The following is a 19,838-nucleotide window of genomic DNA, read 5'->3' as shown; positions in this document are numbered from 1 at the left end:
TTCAAATAGAAGAGCGTGTGATATATATGTATATATGTATATAATGTAAAAAATGCTTATTTTATATGAGAAAGGAAGATTTTTCAAGATAACATAAAATGAACCACTCTAACACTAGCTTCCAGACTTGCTTTATTGGATCTATTTTTCTAACTACAAGTTAAGCTGACATCTGTCAAACTTTTTATTTTTTTATATGGCAGTCTACAAGAAATGTTTCATGCAAGTTCTACAATGCTAAACACAGGGTAAATAACTGGGATTAAACAGATTGGGAATTACAGACTACTATCAGGACCAGAAACAGCATAATATGTACATAGAGCCATATTATATTCTCATGTCTTCACAGTAATGTGCAAATATGACATATATGGCTTTCAATATTTAAAAAAAAAGAAAGTAAGACATAATTGTACAGAATAATATATTTAAAAAATGTTTAGGAGAATTTCACTTTTTTGTGAAATCTGTTCAATTTTTATAACATTGTGGTTAATTAGTTACAACCTCAACACAGAGGTGTTGTTCAGGCATATTTCCAGTAGGGGTCGCTGATTCCTAAGGCACAATATTAACGTTAAACATTTTTAAATTAAACCATGCTCTCTCTATTTTTTTTTTGGTTATATGAAATAAGAAGTCATTGCTAGTTATATAATAAGCAATTGATTGTACAAAATACAATGTTAAAGACTACGCTATAAGCCTATCTGGTGCGCCATAAACATTAGCTAATCTGAAAACATATTGTACAGCATTGCATATTAAACATTTGTTTTTTGGTAATATTATTTTTCGTACATGTAGCAGAGAATTATAAGGCTTCCATGGAATAATAATCTTATAATTGAACAAATATTTTACACTCTTTCATAATGGTATTTACAATTTCTTTAATTCATATTTTGCCATTTGGTAAATAATTATGTATTTTGTATGCATCCTTCTTGACTGTCTAAAGTGCTTGCTTAACTGCATGAGGAAAGAAAATGCATACCTGTCTTAGGTGTAACAAACCATCAACAGAAGTAGCTGAAACATTGTTTGGGATCTGAAATGCATTCGCAGAAATGGAAATTATTGCTGAATTCAGTGCCCTCGCCAGGCAATCACCTATATTACTTGTCATATATAAATATATGCATATATACTAGAATGTATGTACATGCATACACATACATCTATCGTGTAATAGATAGATTTCAATTTTTTTGTCCATCAACCGTATTATTTTGTGCTATTCAACATACTTGTGCTATGACTGAAGCCAGATTAAAATCAAAATCTTAACATGCTATGACTAACAATCCTATGATTCACTAGCAGAGAATAAGGACGGTATATGAAAAAAAGAAAGAGCTGAGATGACAGATCGGGAGGCTTTTGAAATGCACTGAGAATAAGGCAACAGGCTGTACATTACAGCAGAGGAAAAGCTGAAGAAATTCTGGAATTCATAAATGTATTTGACTTTGAACAGGGATGTCATTCCCTTTCCAACCGGCTGTCTTGTGATTTTTAAAATATCAATTGCCAGAATGCAAGCGTTATAGCTTCTGCACCTACAAATACTTTTTATGGTAGAAAATTCAAAGCCTATTAAAAATGTCCTGATGCCACAATCTGGTAAAATAAGGCACTTCCAGGGTTGAATTCCAGTGGTGCCAAAAGGCTCAGTGCTGGGGACAAGCCATCAGCTTTTGTTGAATTTCCCAGTTTTATCCCATGAAATGTGCCATCTTAGAGTTTATTCCCTCCCCTTTTTTTCTCCTGTTGAGATGATTTTCTTTAAAGAAGATGTTTCGTTGGTTGAAGAGATACTTCTTTGTAGGCAAGAGGTAAATCTTCAGTTCCTAACATTCAGTAAGGCAGAAGATCAGAGTGGTACCAGGTAATGTCTTCAGTTTATTCAGTTACGACAGCTCTGTGCTGTAGCTGATATACCAGCTGAGCTAAAAGTGTATGGATTTGAACTAGTCCAGTATTGCAAGCTCTGAATGGACATTGGTGCTGGAGAGGTCATTCCTGATAATTTCGTTTACTGTAAAGAAAGAACACAAGGGAAAAAAAAAGAACCATTAGAATGAAACTGCTGTACACTTACTATTTCTTCTGCTGTAAAATACGTTAAATGAAGCTTGTATCAGTTTCTTCATGGTTTCACTATCGTTTAGAACACTAAGTGTAACATTAGTAAGTAACTGATATAGGCTGACCTATGTGCAAAAGAGCAGGATTAACCATGGTTATTAACATGCAAAATACATCACAAAAACAGCAGCATCTTGGGTCTTCTATTGCATTAAACATATTTAACATTTTAAATTAGTTACAAGTAAAAACATGTAATTTAGAACAAGCTCTGAAGCTCAAAGTAACGAACCCTAGAAAGTCTTAGAATATGTTATCTACTCCATGCAAATAGCCCTTAGGACTGCTTGTTAGCTCTCTTTCCACAAGAGTGGCGTGCGCAAAACGCAAAGCTGCCGGGTGCTGAACTGAGCACTTGAAACTGCAATGCCTCTGCAGAACAGGACTACGCGTGTGGACTCTTGCACTGTGTGGTATCGTTAATAAATAATAATAATAATGATGATGATAAAAATGTGTGTGCGTGTGTTTGTCCATTACTGGTGACTGTAAAATGAATAAAAAGACTCTCCTTTCATGTTGATCAACAGCCATGAATGTGTGAATAAAGACTGAGAGCTGGGCAGGGGCAAGTTCAAACCCTGGCCAGAAGTTGAAGAAAAGAACAAGCAAGATGCATTATCTCAGCATCAGCCAGTCAGACTGCATCTCCACTGATAAAAGCATTGTTTTCTTTACTCGTGACTCTTCTTTCATTCTCCACCCTCCCTCTCCTCCAAAGATCATCAACCCATATAGTTTCCCACACTCAACCTATGTCCATTTATCAGCTTGTGATTTTTGGCAGACAGACAGGAAATGACTGAACCTGGCAAAGGCCATCTACAGTGAACTGCACAACATCCCTTCTATTTCCACCCCACCTCCCAGCAACCACTGCCACCACCTGATTTACATGAAGATAGACAAAATGCCATCAGTGAGGCTGTCATTGCTGCTGAGTTTCCTAACATTACTGGGAGGCGGAAACACATGCCCACGTCATGGAATGACCATGGAAAAGCCCAAATTTCCCTTCGCTCGTGGGCTGCAGTTCGCTGCCATCCAGATAACTCCATGTGTTTGTTCGCGAGAGCCAGGCCTGGCTAAAATCAACTTCCTGAAGCAATTAGTTGTTGAACATGTTTTTTCTTCAGACCTATTGCACATGTTATACCAACAGTACACGAATCAGTCAGGATTTGAATCCCAGAAGGTGGTCAGTGGATTGATAGATACCAATTCATAAGCAGGTCCTTCTTCAGCCATGGACTAGCAGTGGTATTGGTGATTACCTATTCATTTTAAAAAAACCTATAAGAGCAATATGGAAATGACATGTAAAGACACAAACACTTCTTTTGATGGTGCCATGGAGTGTATCTTTCATACTAGTAACCAGTGGAAACCAATTTAGGCCACAGCCCCTGCACTGTGACAAGGAGGTACGTTGCACATAGCATATTAAGGGTAATAATACCACAGACTTACAGGTTGCAAGGCTCAGGACAGCTTTCCAAACTGCACCTCTCCCCGAACGCAAACACTTACGCTGTGGGAAAGATTTTCCATGACAATCTTGTCAAGGAAGTTACCTTGATAAGCATCTCTGGCAACACTGGCTACACTACAAATCATATGGCATGTAAAATGTGGCAACAAGTGCAAACTACCTGAGGGCCAGATATAGAGTTACACCTTTGCTTCTTTCACACTGAATAACAATCAGATATTATTCATACTGCCACTTAGCCTTTATATATAGTGCTTTAGAAATATTAATTTATCCTCACAACAGCTCTGTAAAGGAGGTAGATAGGTGTTATTAATTATCAACATTTCACATATGGGAAAACTGAGGCAGTGAGATCAAGGAGCTTTCCCACATAAGTCAGTGGGAAAACCAGTAGAACATAGATCTGACTCTCAGGCCAAGAGCATGTCATGTTCTGTAGTCTAGTCAAGGAAAGTGTGATTTACTTTAACTTGGAATACCTGACACAGATGTCAAGGGAAAGGGCAAAAAGCAGCAAAAACCGACTAAGGCAAACGGGAAAAAAATTCAAAAGCACCTAATTGTATTAGGAGCTAAGTTGTATATTCAAAAATGACTTCAGCACCTTTGGCTTTTTGAGCTATTGACTTACAGTGAGACTTAGGCTCCTACGTGCCTTAAGTCACTTTTGAACATAGGACTTTGGATCCCTCAGTCACTGAAATGCTTTTGAAAATGTTACCAATCGCTATTCAGTGACTCTCTCAAAGTCAGACAGCAATCCCCTAGCGTTTGGGAATGGAATCCAGCCCCAGGACTCCCAGCCCCATGCTTAGTTCACTAGATCATAACTGCCATTCACCAACATCTTGTTTAACTCAAATAATGAAACCCAATAGTATCAGGGCCAAATCTGGGAGCTCTTGAAGTCACTGGGGATCAGGGGGATGAGGGTTTGAGGTTTCATGCTCACCTTATATATAGTTTTCTCACTATAGGTGGACTTCCACTGTTTTCTAGGTGTGATGACCATGCACAGTTTTCTTGTATAGCAACACATCTGTTGAACGACAGCCGCTCCACCATGCCAACAGATACCCAAGAGATAGTTGAACCTTGCCTACAATGCAGCCATTGTCACTGGATAGCCACAAGATGTCCAAAACAAGGGAACTGAGATGTGATAAAGAACCAATATAATAGCTGGCAGCATGGTTCCACATCACTCTCATCTATTGTAACCTATAGAGAATTCAGGGATAGGTCTCCAAGTCTTTTCTGTGATTCTTTACTTCATTTATTTTTTTTTACCCTGCCAATAAATGAAAAGAACAAGTCCTTTAAAGCGTGTACTGGAATGAGGTTTACACTGAGGAACAAAGGATGGCTTGATGCAAAAGAATTTCTATCTTATTGCCCAGCAATAAGTATTGAAAGATTGTAAGTGTAGCAATACAGACACAAGTGGAAAATAACATCTGTCTGAAAAGATAAAAGGGGAAGGAACAGCAGAAGTATGCTAAGAGCGGGCTTTCCCTTGCTGCCCACTAAAGCACCTGAGCCTGGGAGGGAATGCCCTTCAGTGGGTGTGAGCAGGCAGAAATCATTCAGCATGTATGTGCGGTCTAAGACCAAAGTACATGCTCTTTTATGTGATGTTTGCTGCGACTGACTAATGACACTCTGCACTTTCTCCAGCTACATGCGTCTAGCACCTTTATTAAGAACCCTCCTCTTCTGTCAGTACCATATGGCTACAACCAGGCTCCACACAGCAAGTGAAATGCACTCCTGCTATGCAGACCTTAATGGAATGGCTCCTGCTCCCTCTTAGTTGCCTCTCGTCAAGCAAAAAATCCAACGTGTTCAGTGAGAGTCACCTATTGCTCTCATGTATGGGCAAGCTTTGGATTGCAAATCTGTTACTGAAACGAGGTGGTATGGTGTATATGGAGTAAGTAGCACAAGGAATATTTTGGCTTATGTTGGAGTTTCATTTCTAAAGCAAACTTGGTCTTTGGGTTCAAATAACACAGGGCACATGACTGCTCACTTGCCAAAACATCCCAGTAGTAGCAGTATTTTGCACTCACATAATCCATGTTAACTAATGGCTTTACACACAGCAATTAAAATAACAATCATAGAACTCTGGTAAGGTATGTATTATTATACCCATTTTACACATGGGGAAACCGAGGCATGCAGAATTAACTAGGGGCTTGTCTCCAAAGAAGAGCAAGGTACACTAGAGGGGTGTGATTTCTAATGTGCACCATGCTGTGCACTAGCTGGCCCATAAAGACCCAGCTAACATGAACTAAAAGTTCACTAGTGCACATTAATGTAGTCCCATTTATATTAATGCTAAGTAGGCATTTTAGTTTGTGCCAGTAGGGTCTACATGGGCCAATTAGTGCACAACATGTTGATGTGCTTTAGAAATCACATCCCTCTTGCACGCATTGCTGCTCCATGTAGATAAACCCTGACTTGCCAGAAGTCGTAATTCAGGCTATGTCTACAATAGGGAAGCTATGGTGGTATAGATATACAGGTTTACTATACTGGGCAAATGTTCCTCGTTTGTTGCTTTGTAGCAGTATAGTAAAACAATAGTGAAACAAGCTATACTGATAAAGTGCAATTTTGTTGGTAAATTGCGTCAGCACTAGGGACTTGTGCCAACAGAGCTGTGTCAGTCAAGGATCACACCTCTTCAGACCCTTGACCATCATAACTATGTAGGCAGAAGTCTGCAGTGTAGACTTGGCCTCAGTGGCAGATCTGGAATAGAACAAAACTCTCTAACTTTCAATGCCTAGTCTAGAACAATAGTTCCTGTAGAACAACAGATTCCTTCCTGTCAATTCAAAGAGCTGAGTATGATGATTTACAGTGCATTTGTCATCAGATTTTTTTAGTTTGTTTTTCTGGTGTTTTTTTGGGGGGGTCGGAGGGAAGAAAGAGGTAGGCATAGTTGCTTTGGTAGCTAACACCTACAGTTCCCCACAATGCCCTCTCTGAACAGATATTTTCCATCTTCATGTTCAGCTTTTCCACTGACATCAAGTAAAAAAAATAATAGTGCTGAGAAATGCAGGTAACATGTGACCGCTGTACCTGTCAGAAGCCTGAAAGAGAAACCTTTCCTTTGCTAAACATCAGATGCCATTGCAGCAGGATGTGGTGAGCTGTTACACCACAATTTAGTTTAATAAGGAGTTTTTTCTTCTTATATTTAACTTTGCTTTAAAATGCCCTTGAAATGGAAACTTTTGTTTTACTAAATAGCAAAATCAATATCTCACGGATGCAACATGTAAAGTTCCTGCTTTTTAAACAGGGCAACCGGATATAGTTAAAGAAATATGGATTCCTTATATGGATAGGAATTTTATAAGAAATGAAATATCTTTTAAATTTTTGGTCTATACATGGATTCGCATCAAACATAAATAAAAGGAAAAGTTTTCTGCAAACTTCTGCTTCCTTATATTTGACTACTGCTTTGAATAGAGATAACAATATTGCACTTTGGTTTAATAAAATATTTATTCTTCCTAAGCCAAGTTCTGCTTTCCTTGCACACTCAACATCAAGTCTGATACACCCCTGTGCGGTGTCCTGCCACTCAAATCAAAGGTGTTACATAGATGTAAAATGGGAATAATGCCAATGTGAAACAGGTCCATAAACTACTGGGGTAAGGTCTTTGCTGCACAAAGACTGCTGGATCAGCTCCCCTATGGCTTTACAATATTATACTGTGTATCAAGGGCCAAATGTTCCCAAAGAGACTCCAAAACAACAACTGACTTTAGAGCCACAGATTCCAAAAACGTAGATGTAGAAAGTTGCCTCTGTAGATTAAGAAGCCAGGACAATGCCCCTTTGAGAATGTATCCTGATATGTCTGAACTTTATTACAAATAATAGCCCCCTACTTACACTTCCTAGCTTCTGTTTCATGAAGTGTTCAAGGCGCCTACCCAGGAATATTTCTGTTACCACAGAGCTACTTTGCTTAGCTGTAGGTGCAAGTGCCTACATCCTTCTCCCTGCACACTGCCTGAGTAGAACCGCCGTGATGCTGTGTGCTACACTGCTCAGGGGGGTGTTGATGCCCTTTGAGAGGCCTCTTTGCTTTTGCTCTTGCCTCTGCAACAGAATTGTACCCGTCCTGCTCCATTCAGGCCCTTCTGTGGCCCTCACTTGGGCTGGGAGCTGTAGCCTGCAGCAGGTAAGAAGCTGGAGTTAACTCTCGGGTAATGATGTAAGATAGGTAACACTGATTTTTTAAAATATGTTACAATAAGCCTAAGTACTCGACTAGGATGTAGGCAAGAGAGAATTTGACATTAACACAACTTTCCTTGTTCACCTTCCTTCCCTGATTATGTTTCAAGTTTCTGATTGGTTGAAGCTGGCAAGTTTGTCAGACAGCACTATGGGCCTGATCCAAAGCCCACTGAAATAAATGACTTTCCATTGACTTCAGCAGAGTTGGATCGGGGCCTGAGAGTTTTGTATCATCAGAATGCCGAATGAGGCTGTGGGTTATAGTTACATTCCTTTCCGATTACACACTTTACCTATAAAGAACCCAAACCACTACTGATGTCTTTTTGCTCCAGGCAAGAAGCTACCTTCAGTGACCCCACCCCCATCCCCGGTACAAGTACTAGTAATGCTACATAAACAAATGATTGCACTTTGAGATTACAAATGTAACAGTGTTGGTGTTTCTTAATTTTACAAAAGGAGACACGGCCTGCCATTACCAATATCTTGCTGTATTAAAATGCAGAACAGAATGACTTCTGTGTGCTTCCAAGTTATTAAGGCAGAAAGGGTTGCAGCGGTATAGATGTGCACACTGTACGTCACCTGTTCCATGCGCTGCCATCTGCACCCCCTCCCCATCTCCTTTCCTCCCCGCACGTGTAGCTCTCTACATAAGTCACTGCAAGGCTGCAAAATAATCACAAGAGGAAGTCTGATGGAGGTTTACAGAGGAAATGCCTGAGGGCTTATATTGATCAGGAGGATTTTACTGTACTCTGTTTCTTTTTAAAGAAGTCTGATATGTTTAAAACAAAGTGGCATCAAAAGACCTTCAGTTAGTCACATATATTGTGAGTCACTAACATGTTGTGCATTTTTTATGCAAATGGATATAGCAACAGTTAAATGCTGTGAAGTCTCTTCTGATCCAGTTTTTTGTCCCATTGTTAAGAATGGTTATACAGCATGTTCAAAGGAATCTATCGCATCGTATTCAGATCAGGCTTTTGTTAACAGCTGTTATGTTGTCTGTATATGCAGTGTTATACTGTGTGCATTTTGCTCAACTATGAACAGTATGGATCATCACCTTTAAAATGGAACAGAACAACAGTAGATTGCAAAACTGGACCTGAACAAAATAAGCTACCTAAACTTGAACATATATTATGCCAAAAGAAATAAAAAAAAGGCACCAATTGTATTCTCAAACAATTCATTCTGTTCGTGTTATGGATGTATAAAATTATGTATTGATTCTGCTGTGTACTGAGTTTAGTAGCTAATCTTTCAGTGGGCTAAGTGTCCTAAATTCCCACTGACTTCAGCAGATAAGAGATTGCAAGCTTTGTGGAGTAGAGACAGCATTTTCTTCTCGGTTTTGTACAGTACTGAGCACACTGTCTGCACTTGGCAAATGAATAATAAAAATAAAAGCTATATCCAAAGAAACAGAACATTAGAGACAATGAGGTTGGCACTAATATTATGTTTTCTTTTAGTAATGTAACATATTATGGCATTTGCTTTTGTTGCCTACAATGTCTGTCCTTTGATTTTTCTACTGGAGACTTCAAATCTAGATCCTTAGGGTTCCTGTACTATCATGTGCCCTTATTTCAAATGCAGTACATTAGCGTCATCAACGAGGAGTCTGAAGTCACAAATTAACAAGTAGGAAATAGAAACACCAAAAGGAAAATGCCTCCCCTGTTGATTTTTTTTTCTTAAAGAGAAGTGGCTAAATATAAACACATAGACAGTTAGTAAATAGATACAGCTCCTGGTGTGCACTCGTTTGAAACAGTAGAATCCTACTTTTGTTGCCAGAGAGCCTTCCTCCTCTCCCTTTTAATAAACAGCAATTCTCTCTTATGTATAAATGTCATCATCTATCTATCTATCTATCTATCTATCTATCTATAATATAACAATGATTGGAAAAAATGGTCTTGTTAGAAGTTGTGTTTTAAAAGCAGGAACTATGCTGTGAATAGAAAAAAAAATCAAAAAGTGGTGATATTAATTCCTGAGGTGGAAATCTGCAACATGAAACCACAGATCACTTTAAAACTTACTGAATTCAAAACAAAACATAAAAAAACCACCCCCAAACTCCAGTCTTGTGAAGCAACGGAAAATATAACTTCACACGTTCCATGCAGAAGTCAGATCTTGTATTACCTCAGGTGTCCTGGATGCATTTAAACCTTAAACTTATTTTTATCTGTTAATCATAATAAGCCATCACCACGGGGCATGCTATTTTTGGAAAGAGTGAATAGGACAGTGGAGCAAGTGAGTGACAATAAGTAGCAGGTTTTAATAAAACATGATCCTCACTATGAATGTAGGTTTGGCATGGATGAATAGTATTGTTAGACGTGACAGTCAGCCATTAACATGGAATAATTTTCCTACCTGCACTACCTGTTTCCTTATTTAGCCCGATAACTCCAAATAATGCAAAAACTTCCACAGTGGAAGCATTGTGGAGGGTTAAACAGAGAAAAGTTCCTCACTGAAGTGTGGTGACAACATTGTGTGGCAGTAACTTGACTGGGACTTTTGACTGGGTGCCCATTCTAAATGAGTTCCAGTCCCCAGCCTTACCATACCACGTCATGCGAGACGTGCTAGCTTTATGTTTTTCATCCACCACAGATGAAAGCCTGGGAGCATTTTGAGTCTCTTTTCTATACATTTTTATGGCCAGACCCTCAGCTGCTGGAAACAGCACTGAAGTCAGGGGATCTCCACTGATTTACACCAGCTTAGGATCTGGCCCTTAACCTTTCCCTCCTATATTCTAACGGCAACAGTGATCAGACACTGTTTTTCTTAAAGCAGAAGTTTAAACTTGACAGGATATAATTGGCAGCCTTCACTCAGGCAAAACTCTCCCTGAGTTCAGCAGGGATTTTGCTTGAGTAAAGGCCACAGGATTTGGCCTGACATGATGCAAGCCACAGTCGACACACAAAAAGCGGCGAGGGGACAAATAAACCACATTTTAACCAAAATCATGTGTTTACGTTCCTAAGAGCACATGTAAGAGAAACAAAATAGGCACAGTTGCAAGTTTTATATGGAATTTCCACGCCACAAAAGACTCATGAGAATGTCTCATAACGTTGCTGAGGCTCAAGATCAGTGGTGACAGAAGCTGGGTGGGATGGAAGAGACGGTGTGTCTTCATCCCCAAGCATACAGACGTCTTTGCTACAGAAGATGCAGCTTCACCCCCTAACATTTGGAATGAAATGACTCAGACCAGTTCTAACTGACAATGAGGCCTGGTCTACACTTGCGGGAGTTGTGGGGGGGAGGGCGGTCGATCTAAGTTACGCAACTTCAGCTACGTGAATAAAGTAGCTGAAGTTGACGTACTTAGACCTACTCACCGTGGTATCTTCACTGCAGTGAGTCGACTGCTGTCACTCCCCCATCGACTCTGCCTGCACCTCTCATGGCGCTGGAGTATAGGAATCGATGGGAGAGCACTCAGGGATTGATTTATCGCATCTAGACTAGACGCAATAAATTGACCCCCACTGGATCAATTGCTGCCCGCCGATCCAGCGGGTAGTGTGGACATACCCTCAATGTTACCTTCCATTTTATTTCCTAGGGCAGAAAAACAGCACCCCGAGGATTCAAAAATCATGATTTAAATCCCCCAAATATCATGATACTGTCTTAAAAATCATGAGATTTTCAAAATAATACATTATGGGGCTCCTGGTTGCTGAGCATTTAGGCTTCACAAGCTTCATGTTTTCTCCCCAAGCATGACAGGTTAGATTTCTTTTTTTTAATGAAAGTTGAGATTTCCATGCCATCTCCTGATTCCAGAAGGTGGGGCTTTAAGAAAAACACTGAATATCACAAGACTCATGATAAAATCATGAGCTAGCAACATTTGAAATAATTGGCCTTCCATCCAAGGATCTCAAAACATTTTACAAACAAAAAATAACCATAAATAAAAGCCACCTGATGTTCAGAGGAACTGAGCAGCTCCCATGGAGACAAGCATCTTTGAAAATCAGGCCACTTTTATTTAAGTATTTAGACACCTATCTTTAGATTCCCACATTTGAAAAGTTTTGACCATATAATTTTTGCTGTTTTCTCAGAATTTTAATCCTGGACCACAAGCTAAACAGCACAAAATTGCACCAGGTTGTAAAGTGTCCACATTTTATTTGACTATGTTGCAAGTCACCAGTACCAGCGTTATCTCAACAACCAACCGAACTACACAATAAGCAACTGATAAGATCCTGACTCATTTTAGTTTTGCATCGGTTTTCTGTGTGGGTGCATTCACACACTTTATACCCTATCTCAGTGAAATCTCACAGTCTTAACTCACAAGTACATCCCCCAGTGCCATATAGTGATAAAAGCGTGACAATTGCAAAGAGAACTGGCCACAGACATGCTCTACTTCCATATGCTTTGTAGCTTCATATGGGTCCTCACATAAACTAGTGATGAGAAAATATTAGTAATGGTTAGCCTGTGGCTGCTTTGCCTATGATTACAGGGGTACTGACTGCCATTCCAGCGAACCAGGTAGTTACATGGGAGTGAAGGACACTAACTACCCTCAGCCCCTGCCTCCTCTACAACAAACTAGTCAAAGCTGTTGCAGAGGCAACAAAGGAAGACGGTCAAGTAGCTATATGAGGTGGCACCGAAAATCATGCAGTTCTCTGTGTCTGCCTGCTTGCCTGCTCGCAGTCAAAACAACTTTCAACTCCACTGCTGGAATGGGTAATGAAACTAGTAATTTTCATGGCGTGGTGGGGAGGAATAAGGGTCTAGCTCAAGTACCAAGGTACCAACCATGTTGCTGAAGTTTAGTATCCGGGAGCGACTGTCTCTGGCTTTTATTACAGCTCCAAGGGTACTATCGCCTACTCCCTACATGCACGTGCATATGCATGTCTGCAGCTGGCTAGCTAGAAAAATAAAACTCCAGTGTTCTGGAGATTGCCCAGATCTAATGTATGTGGGCCACCGTTAATCTAGCTACAGAATATGACTTGATACTTGTGCTTGACTTAAGGTGGGGGATGATAGAAAGAGGTGGTGAGGAGGAACCTATTAGAGAAAGTAAGTTCAAAGCACAGCACTATTTTTCCTTTCTTCTATTTTATGTCTCCTTAGAAGTGAAATTCATCCCTGTGAAGAGGGCCAGCACGTTCCAGTTAAGTCCTTAAAATAGAGCTTAAGTACTGCACAGTTCTTATTTGGCCTTCTACAACTGGGTAATTTCACCCTGCATATCTACTATTCTCTCCCCTTCCCAGGTAGGAGGTATTTTGGATGGGGTTGGTCAGCTGCAAGCAGTACCATATGGCAACAATACCAGATTATCCTAAGAAATATGGTGCAAACTGAAATATTCAGGGATTGCTTCAGACTTTGAGTACTTAACACTCAGCTTTAGGAGGTCCAGGCAGGTTAGACTAACTCTGACATCTCAGTGTTACCACTATGGACATATCGGGTAGGGTACTTTAGTACTTGTCCATATCACGTATCCAGAAACACACCTCAATGCTAGAAAAAGCTGGGCACACCTGGAGAGTAGTATATACAGAAAAAGAACAAACATTTTTTAAAATGTGTTAGGAAGGGCTGATGAGGAATTCCTATTATAATCAAAGTAGTGGCTTAGCCTTACAAAATATCATCTCTCTCTCTCTCTCTCTCACACACACATATATATTGGGGGTACACAAGGGAAGTGGGGAACAAAACAGGGTCCATTGATTTCAGAGTTTAAAAAGAGCTAAAACAAGATTGAATTTCTCTATTGATTATACAATTATTAATCTTTATAGAAGCTTTTCTAACATTGCACATAATGAGCAATTCATCAAAGTATATTAGGTGCCATGGAGGTTGCATTTGATATAAAGGGGTCATTAAGTTTCTTGTAATTGCACATTACTGGAGCTTTAGTTAGTTCTAAATCAAATCAACAGGACATACATGTATGGTCTCTAATTGACTTAATGTAATAATAGGGTGGCCCCTGGTGATCATCAGGAACACTCTTCAATGAGCAGCCTTTTGTTAGTGTTTTTAAAAGACAAGCTCAGGTGCAGCTGGGGCATATCGAATAAGACTAAATATATATACATAAAATGTAGTGCGAAAGAAGGTGAGTCACAGGTGAGTTTTCATCAAGTTTTTCCTTTCACATCTGGGAACAAGTAAAAGACCCATTTCTGCTTCCACTGAATCAATGGCAAAATTTGGAGTGAATTCAATGACCGCAAGATCGGCCTCAAAACTAGAAATGGCTTCTACAGATAACAGGACATATTCAAACCTTGTCTGAGCAGGTGCAACACTAGTGACTTTATAGGAGTTGACATGTTCACACCAGGTCCACATTTGTCCCAATGTGTGCAGTAGATTACATAAAGGCTAAACCTAGATATTTTTAAGGTTGATAAATTTACACACACACACACTCTTGACATTTGTGTGTACAAATGGGTAGTTGCTCAGGCAAAGTTGTAATTAGGTGCTCCTGGCTGAAAAGGTGTCCTGAAAAGATGGCCTGTGAAGGTCCAAAGTACAGCAGCCCACTATGGTTGGGATATTTGTAGTAGTCAAAAATCAAAGGCTTGACACTGCAGCAACTGCACTGGAAGGAGTTCAGCAAGGAGATCATAAGTAAGGCTAAGATTTTGTCACGGTTATTTTTAGTAAAAGTCGCGGACAGGTCACGGGCAATAAACAAAAATTCACGGAGCCAGTGACCTGTCTGTGACTTTACTAAAAGTAACTGGGGGGCAGGGCTAAGTAGGGGGAGGAATGGAGTCCCATGGGTGGGGCGGCGACTGACAGGCTGAGACCCCCTGCAATGGTGGGGGACACAGCACCGGCTCCAGCGACTGCAGCAGGGAGCGCGCAGCCCCTGCTCTGGAGCTGGCCACTGCTGCGGGACAGGGGCGCACAGTCCAGCTGCAGCCCTGCCAAGTCCAGGCAGCAGCGGGAGGTGGTGGGGGAGGGAAGGCGCAGGGCTCTGGGATGCCATGAAGGTGTGATATGGCACCTACTGCAGCCGCTAGGCAGGGGCATACGGCCCCAGCTGCAGCCCACAGCAGAAGCTGTGGGGATGGAGCACAGCGGGAGGGCGCACAGCCCCCTGCTCTGGAGCTGGCCGCAGCTGTGGGACAGGGGTGCATAGCCTGGCTGCAGCCTCCCGCCCCTGCAAACCGCAGGGCAGGGGCTGCAGGGTCCTAGTTCCAGCATCCAGCCTCAGTTGCAGCAGGGATGGGGCTCATAGTCCCGCCTCCAGCCCTGGCTTCAGCGGCTGACAGCTGAAGTGGAAGAAGTCACGGAGGTCCGATAAAGTCATGGAATCCGTGACTGCTGTGACTAAATCGTAGCCTTAATCATAAGTCTCCCAGAGACTTTATAAGCTACAGAGTCATGGAACCCTGGTAGGCTTCCTCTTTTTGTCCCAAATCATGTCTCTCCACTATATCTCATTCTAAGGAGCTTCTCCACTTGTTTTAGTCGCAAAATCACCTTCATTACACACAAATTTGGCATCCCCTCACTTTTGCTCTTGAAAGTTACTTACATCAGTAATAAAGAATTATGAAAATGAGGATTTAAAATGAGAAGAAATGAATCCAACAGTGTTTTGGTCTTCTTGAATTAACAGGGATTTTTGGTATCTCTCATCTTGGGACTCTGTCGTGCATTTGTTCCACTTTTGGGCCCTGGCAGGTTAAGGGGTAAGCCCTCAAATTCGGTTTAGTTTTAGATGCTTTTACAACAGTTACCAAAGTTATACAGAAAGAAGGCTCTCTGTCACTGGATGTTTTTAAGAACAGGTTAGACAAACACCCATTCTCAGGGATGGTCTAGGAGGTATACTTATTTTTTCCTCATCATAGGGGGCTAGCCTAGATGACCTCTTAAGGTCCCTTCCAGCCCTATACTTCTATGATTTCAGAGTGCCTTATGGAGTGCAAGGCTGGGTGCTGATGTGTCTTCCAAACCACTGATGTGTTTGTGCTGGCAAGTATGCAGTGCCTGCAAACAAAATGTCACGTGCACATTTTGAGTGAGGTTGTCATTGTGATCAGAAATACATGCTGAAGGCTTGATTCTGTTTGTCAACATTCAGCACATAATTTCTTCTGTCTGAAGATGAGAGGACAGCCATTGATGATTTGGTGTGTAGTCATGGGCTGTCCTGTGCAAAAAGGCTAATAAGATTGTTGAGTTGATGGTATGTCAGAGAAGCAGAAGCAACTCACTTTTCAGCATGTTGGGGAATAGATGACAAAACCTCACACAATATTTGGTCACAGTCATTTGGTCATGAGTATGTCATTCCTATCCGGCGTTAAAACCAGAGCGAGAAGTTAAAATTGGAAATATGTACTGGCGGGAATGGCACAGACAAAGAGTCATGTGACAAAAGTGGTGTGAGGTTGTCACTGAAACCAGATGTCTGTGGCGAAGTGTCTGTAGCAAGATGACGGGGCCCTTACCATAACATGAACTACACTTAATTCCATGGGATTTTGTTTTAACCACAGAAAGCTCAATTACTAAAAACCCCTGGAATTCTAAGAGACATACATGTTCTATCTGTTCGTGGTCCTTGCACGAGCAAAATTCAAGGGCCTGATTCTGCTCTCACAGCAGTTTTACATCTAGGTAACTAAACTGGGTAAAAATCTCTACTAATATAACTCATTTTAGTCAATTTGGCCCAGAGGATTTGGCCCAAATTTTGACCTGAATGGAGTTACTCTGGATTTATGCCAGTGCAAGGGAGAACAGAATCCGAACCTAGAGACCAGATCCTCAGACCGCCCAGGTCCCTTTGTATCACACTCATGGTTTTAAAGCCATCAGCTAAGGATCTCCCCACTGGCATAGCCAGGATAGAGTGCGTGGGACCAGAGTGTTGCTGCACACCTTTTCTCCTTGGCAGCCAGGCACAAATTAGAACAGCTCTGAAGTGGCTCTTATTTTCTCTGGAGGCCAAATAGGCCTCAGGATTAGGAAATTGCGATGGTGATAAAACAGCTTTGCTTTGGCCCCTCCTTCCAGCTCCCAGGTCTTGTCGTCAAGCATAGCTTGTCTGGACCCAACGAATGGCCCTTAGTGTGCACTGACAAGGTTGTATGGGGATATTGACATATAGTAAACACCAGATCTGGCTGCAGAAACTCAATAAGCTCCATTGACTGGTAAGAACCGAAGAACTAACCACCCTATCTTGCTAGCTTGAAGCATTACATACAGAACTCTGCTGAGTGCACTGATATTCACAGGAGAGATTTATTCTGCCACATGATCTAATCACTGACAAACCTGCTACAAGACTTCCATCTTTGAAGAGCTAGGAAAAAGGCACTTGAACAAGAGAGACATAGAATGTTCTTTTTTCAAGCACACTTCAAGAGCTGGAACATAATTCAAAACACTTGCACTGTAATTTCTAAACAATCACTTACAATCAGCCACAACGATCTGTCCTGCTATTTCTTGAGCACTTGGAAATACTCAAAAATCTCACCATGTTGGGATCTGAAAAGTTACAATGGGGTTCCCCTGGCAAGGATTATGATTCTGCAGTACACAAAAACTTACTGGGAATTCTGCATGCACTTTGATCGACTTAGAGACAATTTAGGCAATAAAATTGTCTGAAAGAGCTTTAAAAATATATGAGTAGCCTTTTCTTTTAAAAAATCTATTTACACAATGAGTAAAACTGGATGCCTCTATCAGAATGCTAAGTTAATTGGGGTGATGGACTCAGAAGTTTAACCGGAAGGGATAACCACCTCCAGTTTCTAATACAGCAGACATAGAGAATCTCCATAATGACAAACTTGGGGCCTGTTCCTGAAATGTGCTGAATGCTCCCAACTCTCCAATGGGAGCTCCACATGCTCAGCACCTCTGAAAACTAGAGCACTTAGTTAAGGTGCCTAAATATAGACTTAGGTACATAGCCTTAGAGCCCAAGTGTCTAAGGTTTGGCCCTAACTTCAGAAATAACCTTGTGACAGGAAGTAAAAACAGGATCGTATCAGGTGCTGAGCATCCTCAACTCCCACAGAAATAATTGGGAACTCAGAACATTTCAGGTTTGGGCCCTAGAAAAGTAAGAAGGTACTTTATTGGTGTAATAAAAAAAAGTTGATTGCAAAAAAGGCTTTGATCAAAGATTGTGTAGACTGATTTGTGTTTGCTCTATGCTATAGCATTCCCAGTACACCACACCTTTTGTGAAACAGTATTTAATTTAACAAATTATTATCGACAGTAGCTTCTGTCTACTCACATATCTGAAATACTTTCATTCCAAATTGTTTTGAGAGGAAATGTTATAAAGAATGGAAACCTGGCATTTAATCCAGTGGAAACCTCCATTGTTTCCAGTTTACAGAATAGAAAAAAAATATAAAAAGAATATCAAACATTACTGCTAAGTATAGAGATGAAAGATGAATAGACACTAGTGATAGGGAGTTAATGCACTACATGCATTTACCTGCACTTGGATAGAGTTCTAAAGGGTGGGTCAGACTCATCTTGCTGATTTCTTTCAAAAACCACGTAGACACATAGTTAAGAGCCAAGTTTCGCCAGATGAACATTTTTAGCCTTTTTTTTTTGTTACTCATGAAATAAATACCTTGAATTTTTTTTTTCAGAGTATGGATGAGAGGCTCTTTTGGTCAAGACACAGAGCAAATATTTACAGGTGCTGGGGAGACACCACTTCCTCCCTCTAGGCTTCAACCTAGTGTCTGCCACATAATTTTATCCCTTGAACAATTTTTTTTCCAGTGATCTGCCAAGAGGAAATAACTTTGCTGTATTGGGAGTCTGGGAATCCTAGAAAACAATCTTAAATCCATAAAATAATTGAAGTGCACTTTTACCGAGCTGTTCAGTTCGATTCTGATTTTTATTACAATGTCAACAAGAGTTTAATTTGTTTTAAAGTTTAGGTTCTTAAATCTGAGTGATATACGGTAGTTTAGCTTGCTGGCAACAGCTACTGTGGAAAAAAAATTGAAAGTGCATATAAAGGCGGGTCTAAATTTGACATTGTGAAAGCAGGGAGCTGTGCCAAGAGCAGCAAACAGCATGGCTTTCCCAGTCCTGGCTGGCTTTAGGGACTGCTCACTATTGACATCAGTCGCTACGGGATATACTTCCCTGCTCTAACAAATCTCATCTGGAGACTGCAATTAAAAAAGAAATGTCTTAAAATGTAATTTCTCTCCCTAAAACATTTACAGATGTTAACTAGATTGCTAATGGTGTAAGATGTCTGTGGGCGGATGTCTTCCTCCTTATCTGCTGTGTCAAATATCAAGATTTCTTTATTAAAAAACCCACAGCTCTAAAGGTAACATCTTTTGGAGGACTAAGGGGTGGTTAATTTTTTTTTTTTACTAGATCCCTTACTGAATTGCAAGATTTTGGAGGGGGGGTTACCCATCAACTGTCTGTTTCTTTTTTACATTTTTCTTTTGTTTTTTCAGTCAGTTTTTAGAAGTAGCCTGATTCAAAAATGAATGTATTCAAAATGGCTACAAATTTCTGCAGTGAACAGATTAAGTAGTATTCCATCCAAACTTTCAAATAACAATAACAATCGTGATGTAAGTTTTCTGCTTTAGAGACTTTGCCATGTATTTTCCGTCAGTACCCTGGGCCAGTGTATTTTTCTAAGCGATGTTAAATGCATTTAGAGAAACACACTGGACGAACCTGTAAACGGACCCTCTTTATGTGTACACGGGACATGAGAGGGGATAGCATAAAAATGGATGAGCTTTTAGAAGCACTTGTCTCTGGGGACTCAAAAGGGGGTTTTCTCAGCTGGTTAAAGACTGTGCAA

The 19,838-nt window shown here is 40.6% G+C and overlaps 1 protein-coding gene across 4 annotated transcripts in view; it reads right to left on the bottom strand.

Moving 5' to 3' along the window:
* Positions 1-59: 59 nt before the first annotated feature.
* The window catches only part of NFATC1 (nuclear factor of activated T cells 1), a 154,546-nt gene continuing 134,767 nt past the window's right edge, over positions 60-19,838 (bottom strand). For all 4 annotated transcript variants that reach the window (XM_045007804.1, XM_045007806.1, XM_045007805.1 and 1 more), the window contains one exon: positions 60-2,044. In XM_045007804.1, coding sequence (XP_044863739.1) covers positions 1,977-2,044 — 68 coding nt within the window. In that variant the 3' untranslated portion in view covers positions 60-1,976. The remainder of the gene's footprint in view (positions 2,045-19,838) is intronic.

The sequence above is a fragment of the Mauremys mutica genome, chromosome 2 (genome assembly GCF_020497125.1).
Source record: "Mauremys mutica isolate MM-2020 ecotype Southern chromosome 2, ASM2049712v1, whole genome shotgun sequence".
Classification (NCBI taxonomy): Eukaryota; Metazoa; Chordata; order Testudines; family Geoemydidae; genus Mauremys; species Mauremys mutica.
The sequence above is the reverse complement of the archived record's forward strand: the minus strand, read 5'-3'. Positions and strand labels throughout refer to the sequence as shown.